General features: G+C 36.4%; 1 protein-coding gene across 2 annotated transcripts; it reads right to left on the minus strand.

Annotated features, from left to right (window-relative positions):
* Positions 1–2,276: 2,276 nt before the first annotated feature.
* LOC110940320 (malate dehydrogenase) lies at positions 2,277–6,207 on the minus strand. 2 transcript variants are annotated; one of them, XM_035986540.1, is made up of 8 exons: positions 6,009–6,207; positions 5,591–5,845; positions 4,641–4,799; positions 4,372–4,544; positions 3,091–3,368; positions 2,893–3,028; positions 2,674–2,785; positions 2,277–2,477 (listed from the first exon to the last, which is right to left on the minus strand). In XM_035986540.1, exons 2-8 carry the CDS (start codon positions 5,727–5,729, stop codon positions 2,383–2,385), a joined length of 1,092 nt encoding a protein of 363 aa, XP_035842433.1. In that variant the 5' UTR covers positions 5,730–5,845; positions 6,009–6,207; the 3' UTR covers positions 2,277–2,382. The 2 variants fall into 2 exon arrangements, with proteins under 2 accessions (XP_035842433.1, XP_022037568.1); XM_022181876.2 differs by lacking the exon at positions 5,591–5,845 and having other exon boundaries at positions 6,009–6,204.
* Between the last annotated feature and the right edge of the window lie 581 nt (positions 6,208–6,788).

The following is a 6,788-nucleotide window of genomic DNA, read 5'->3' on the forward strand; positions in this document are numbered from 1 at the left end:
CAATTAACTCCAAAATTAGTTCCGTGCTTCTTTAAAAACCAAACTTTGTATTAATATATTATTTATTTTTATTTTCATTATTAAAAAAATATTATATCGATTTTATTACATAATATTTAACAAATTGTATATAACTTTCAATATTACTTTATATATAAAATTGGATTTATTACGGGTAAATATCCATGTTTTACTTGTAATTTTTAGATCGGGTAAATACCCATGTTTTACTTGTAATTTTTTAGTGCTTGGGGTTTATGTTTACATCTTCATGACGTAATGGAGATTTGATTCTTGATGATGATGATGAGTGTTTTGATATAATATACATTTTAGTGATTTCTTTTTGTTTTCACGGCGATCAAAACTTATATAGCATCTATCTTAATGCTCTTTCATTTATTCTCTTTATTTGCGACTTATTTTATAACTTTCTTTAATAATACAATTTGAGACGCAACAAATGATAAAAGGCATGTTAGTGATTTATGACTTATTTTAAAACTTTTCTGGTAATTCATTTTGAGACGCATCCAGTGATAAAAGGCAACTTGGGGTTAGTTACTTGTTAGCCCTCATTTTAATTCCCACCTTTGTTGCATTTATCTTTATGTTCCTAAATACCAATAGATCAAACCTTGATGCATGAAGGGTTAATTGCTATGAAGTATGTTATATCCTTCGTTTGGACTAAAATACTTATTATGGTTTATTCTAGTATAAATTAGGGATGAGCAAATGGTACCGGGTACCTGGTACCGGTACCGAATTTACTGAACCGGGTACATTTTCGGTACCGATTCGGTACCGACTTTTGACATTTTCAGTACCGGTTTGGTACCAGTTTTTACACTAAAATAACGGTACCGTACCGTACCAAACCGTACCGTACCATACCGGGTGTATTCGGTACCGGTACTCACTTTTGGGGATTTTCGATACCTATACTTTTGGTACCTGTACCAGTTCGGTACCAAACGGGTACCATACTCACCCCTAGTATAAATACTTATGTTTGATAATGTGACTCAATTAGCCTCAATCATTAATGCTTGTATATCTCCATTTCCATGAGTGAGTGATCGCGGTTTATTTAATGTACACACACACACACATATTAGATGTGTGAGGTTTATTAGGGAACACTAAAAAAGTGAGGAACAATGGGAAACCGACTTAAACGAACTCCGATTGGACTCATTCCAGCAGCGTTGGAACTAGCTCGTTGAACCCTAACTAAGATCTCTTAACCCTAAACCCTAAATCATAACCCCTAAACCTTAAATATATCAGGGTTTGACTTTTAGGGTTTAACTTTAGGGTTTAGCCTTAGGGGTTAGCTTTAGGGTTTAGGGTTTAGCTTTAGGGTTTAGCTTTAGGTTTAGCCTTTAGGGTTTAGCTTTTAGGGTTTATAGTTTAGATTTTACGGTTTAGCTCAGGTTTTAGCCTTATTTTTTAGCTTTAGGGTTTAGAGTTTAGGAGTTAGGATATAAGGTTTAGGGTTAAGATATCTTAGTTAGGGTTCGACGAGCTGGTTCCAACGCCGCTGGAATGAGTCCAATCGGAGCTCATTTGAGTCGATTCCTCGCTGTTACCCACTTTTTTAGTGTTTCCCAATGAACATTCCCCTATATAAGATAATCACAAACACATATGACATATCTTGTTCCTACTTTTTATATATATCGAGAAACTGAATAAAAACCGTAAATATTGTCTTATGAGCCCGGAGTGATCAATATTAGTAGTTGTTCATTTGCTTCATGACGAATGCTCAAGTAAGTATACGTGTTTAACTTGCTCAAGTAAGTATGCATGGGAGTAGGGTTGTAAACGAGTCGAACGTTCAGTGACAAGTGCTCAAGTAAGTATATGTGTTTAGCTTGTAATGTCTTAATGCCTGGGGGTAGGGCTGCAAGCCTGCAAAAGAACTGAACGTTCGGCGAACAGTTCATGAACCGTTCGGTGGAAAGTTCGTTTACGTTCGTTCGTTTAATTAATGAACAAACATGAACAAGAAATTTCGTTTGATTAGTTATATGAACAAACATGAAAAGAGGTTAAGAAAAGGCTAAGAAAGTGGTTTTGTTTTAGACTTGTTAGTGGTTTGGTCATGATGATAACTAAGCATCTTATCCGAAAACAACCCTAAATAAGTCGAGTCATGACCATGACTTGCCAAATTCCAAATTCATGTTGTAAATAAGCCAAATTCATGTAGTTACCTATGGAATTTCTGGTTGTATTTACATATTGGTCCTTGTAGTTAGGAATAATTTAGAGAACAAAACAATAAATTCACAATTGCAATAATGGAAATCAATTTACTAATGGTTAATATTAACATTAATTAATAGTCCCAAGCTTTTATATATAGGAAAGTCAATGGAGGCAAGAGTAGGCCATTGTTTTCTCCTCAATGAGCTCTCTTTCTACAGCATCCATCTTCTCTCTTGAAAACTCATCAATCTTTAGCCCTACACACAATTATAAAATTTCCAAAATAATTCTTCAATTTACTCTATAACGGGTTGAATAGGTTGGGTGGGTCAAGCGGGTCAAAAGTCATCCTATGTGTATCCAACTATCCGTATTGCATAAAACCTCCTAAATTGTTTTATTTCAAAAATCAGACTGTCGTTATATTAAAAAAGATGTTTGACGGAACCATACCTTGAACTATTGACCATTCGCCTTTCTTGCAAGTGACAGGAAAAGAATAAATCAAGCCCGGTTGAATACCATATGACCCGTCAGAATAAACTCCCATAGACACCCATGTTCCCTGTCTCTCAAAAATGGGAAAATGAGATTAAGGAAATGACAAAAAAAATAAAAAAAAAAATAAAAAATAAAAAGATAAAAAACATAAATAAGAAGATGAAACCAGACCTTTGGTATACCAAGAATCCAGTCGCGCATATGATCACATGCAGCGCTTGCAGTAGAAAATGCACTAGACAACCTTCTAGCGTTAATTATAGCTTGACCTCTTTGTTCCACATTTGTGATGAACTCAGTTTTCAACCTGAAAGATAATCAATATCATCAACAACACTTCAAATATTGGAGTTATATTAGAAGAGCTACCATTGATCATCAGCAATAAGTTCTTTCACAGGTTTATGTCCAGCCCCAATGTCAACAGTAGCGTGATTAGCATCTGGATATAGATTCGACGAGTGATTTCCCCATATTATAGCATTTCTTACATCACCAACATGGACTTTAAGATTCTCCGATATCTGGCTTAATGCACGGTTATGATCTAGTCTTGTGAGGGATGTGATGTTCTCTTCCGGGATCGAAGGTGCATATTCTTTCAAGATAAGTGCATTTGTATTTGCGGGATTAGCAACCACAAGTACCTGTGTAATTCATTTGATTTTGCAATTTTTAGCTTATATAAATTATCACATACTTTTTTCCTCTCAAATGGAAGAGGTGGCAAATACAACCAATTTACGTATGAATGGCTCAATTCGGCTTTTATCTCTAACAGGTCACACGGGTAAAACAAAAATTACCTAAAAAGTTTCCCAGGTTGTAATTTTTTTTATACATATTACATTTGATATAAAAACACTTATTATTAAATCATATATTTTTTATATTGAGTAAAATGTCATTTTCGTCCTCTAAGGTTTGGCTACTTTCGTCCAAAGGTTTGTTTTTCCATATCTGGATCCAAAAGGTTTGAAATCTTGCCATTTTCATCCGGCTCCATCCATTTTCTCCGTTAAGTTGGGGGTATTTTTGTCTTTTTTGTTAACTTAAAGGCCAATTCGTTCTAAAAACTACCACACATTATACTATATGCTTGTACATAAAGTGAAAAAGACCGAATTGCCCTTTAAGTTAACAAAAAAGACGAAAACACTCCTGACTTAACAGAGATAAATAGATGGAGTTAACGAGCTAGATGAAAATGGAAAGATTTCAAACCTTTTGGATCCAGATGCGGAAAAACAAACCTTTGGACGAAAGTCGCAAAACTGGCCAAACCTCGGGGGACGAAAATGGCATTTTACAATCTAATTGTTTACAGAAAACCTTGAAAATTTGGGCAAAAAGTGCTATTTAGATGACTTGACCCATACAAAACCTTACCCGTCTAGCCAGTGGTGGATCCATAAATTTTTTTCAGTGGGTTCGTTTTGATATATTCTCACTAAGTTTTTCTAAATCATACAAGGTTTTCACTAATTTTTTCCAGTTTTTCCAAACCGAGTGGGTTCATATGAACCCACAAAATAGGGCTGGATCCGCCACTGCGTCTAGCCGTTTTGCACAAACTCATTGTGACCCACTTTCCAACCTACCCAATATTACCACCAATAGCTTTAGCTTGACTGAACAATAGCCACAAACCTTGCAATTTGGATCAGCATACTGGTCCAAAGCCGAGGCTTGAGCCTTGTATATACCTACGTTCTTAAATATAAGATCTTTGCCATCCCCTTTCCTACGAGGGAATCCACCGAGCATGATTGCGATATCAACGCCTCGACAGGCTTCAGTAACATCGGTTGTGGCAATAACATCTACAAGATACAGAAAAAAAATCCCAAAAAGCATAACAAATTTAAGACTTTATATAAACAATGGCGCATGAATATTAATGTGTTTTGAAAAATAACCTTTAAGAAGAGGAAATGCTCCATCCATAAGTTCCATTTTTACCCCTTTCAAGATTTCGGAAGCAGGCTCAATATCAAGCAAATGTAGAATTACCGGTTGATTTGGACCCAACATTGCCCCTTCTGCGATCATTGGAACTAGAGCGTAGCCGATTTGGCCTGAGAAAGATGTTGATCATAAAATGTTCAAAAAACGAATCAAGAAACGAGAACGCATGATGACTTACAAGGTAGACACTACTAGTTAATATTATACTAATTTTGTCAGAAGGCTATGAACTTTGTTGCAAAAGATTTCGTAAGCGGAACAAACTGGAAACAAAGTAAGATTCATGTCCAAAAGATACCGAATTTATCTTGCTTATAACAAGATTACATTGAAAGAAATTCCAAATGTGATGGCTTAAGACCAAAGTGATCAACTTCAGACATTTAAAATACAATTATACGATTGTAGTTTACTCATCTGGAATCTAATGGTGAGCAGAATACCGATGAACCGAAAACGAATTAACCGACAAACTCGCATCGAAATAACCAACCCAAACTAATAACCAATGGTTCGATTTTATTCTTTTTTTAACTTTTTTTTATTCAAACCAAAAATTACGATTGGATTTTGGTTATACCTCACCCCAAAACCGAACCTGAGAACCAACCACCCAAACTTGTTATTGAATTTTAGACCAAAAGTTTTTGTTTTTTTGCCTCAATTCATTATTTTGGCTGCTTTTTCAAGCCCAAACGTAAAACCGAAACGACCCATAACTGAACCAAACCCATACGTAAAACTGAAAAACCAAAACCGATCGGTTCCTTAAACCCGAAATCTAGGTTTTGGTTCAGTATGAGGCAAAAACTGACCCACGAACATAATTGACCATTTTATATAATGAAAAATGAATCATTTTCTCTCTTCATATACGATGAAAAGTTGATCAAGGACATGCCTGCAGCCCCAGTAACAAGCACAATAAGCGGGTCTTTTTCAACATCCGCAAAGCTCCATATATATCTAATGATCCTCCATGACAAAGACAAACAAATCAAAAGAACCACAACTTTCTGAACTAACTCCAAAGTCTCCATATTTTCCAACTAAAACAATCAAGACACACGATGCAAATATGCAATCTCCTTAACAAAACCAACATTTATTTATAGAAAATAAGCAAAACTCTTCACTGGGGCAATTTATCGAACACCTGGTGTGCAAGGTAAAGAAAGTGAAAACCACAATTGTGGAATACCAATACAAAACCCATAAGCCATGCAACACAGTTAATGGAGTGTAACTTCATGATAAAGAAAAGCATAAGATCATGATGAGCATTTGGTATGTGTTGGATGGGGATAAAGAAAAGTTACCGTGACAGAACCCGGATTGGATTCATGAGCATGATTATGATTATATAAGTGGAAATCTTGATCAAATTTAGAACTGATTGATGGTTTTAGTTACGCCTGTGGCTGTGGGGGTGGGGGTATGAAGTGGAAAGTGGGTTGGTCACACGGACACGGGTTTCAATTTTCAAGTACGAAGATGCAGCGGCGGATCTAGAAAATCCGCCAAGCCGTAACGTTTTATAAATAAGCCGTAACGAAATCGAAAAAATCTCAATTTTTTCCAAAATTTACACTAATTTTTCCAAATTTTTCGGCGCCAAGCCGTAGCGGGCGTTGCCCCCCGGCCTAAGGTATATCCGCCACTGCGAAGATGGACTCCATTGATCTGTCTGCATCATCGTCTTCGATGTTGGTTTATTTCAGCTGTTTGAGAGGGGATCGAAGGCACGTCGATATACTTGTTGGGCATTAGACTGTAGTGTAGGGGAGTGGGGCTTGGGTTGGGGCCGGCCATATGGCATGGGTTCCACGACTCAAGCCCCCAAAAAAGGCAGAGTAGCTTGAGTTTGGGACTTAATCGACAAGGTGCGGGTTTCACCCCTAACTTGAAGATTTCGTACCCTAATGTGGTTGGTACTCGTTGGGTCAAAATATAATTTCGACACTATGACGAGGGTCCACTAGAGTTTGAATTGGAAATTTACCATTTAGATGTGGATTTCACTCCTAGCTAAATGATGAAATTTCGTGCAAAAATAAGAATAAGCGGAATGAGAGTCGTTCACCAAATTGTGGGTTTCA

Source organism: Helianthus annuus, chromosome 17 (genome assembly GCF_002127325.2).
Source record: "Helianthus annuus cultivar XRQ/B chromosome 17, HanXRQr2.0-SUNRISE, whole genome shotgun sequence".
Taxonomy (NCBI): Eukaryota; Viridiplantae; Streptophyta; class Magnoliopsida; order Asterales; family Asteraceae; genus Helianthus; species Helianthus annuus.

Bases quoted from the DNA above. Each gene is read 5' to 3' on its own strand.
- LOC110940320 (XM_035986540.1), bottom strand. From the start codon at position 5,729: ATGGAGACTTTGGAGTTAGTTCAGAAAGTTGTGGTTCTTTTGATTTGT. The intron at 3,369-4,371 runs GTTTGTGGCTAT...TGAATTACACAG, and splicing joins ATGCTGATCCAAATTGCAAG to GTACTTGTGGTTGCTAATCC. The intron at 2,786-2,892 runs GTCTGGTTTCAT...TTTGAGAGACAG, and splicing joins GGATTCTTGGTATACCAAAG to GGAACATGGGTGTCTATGGG.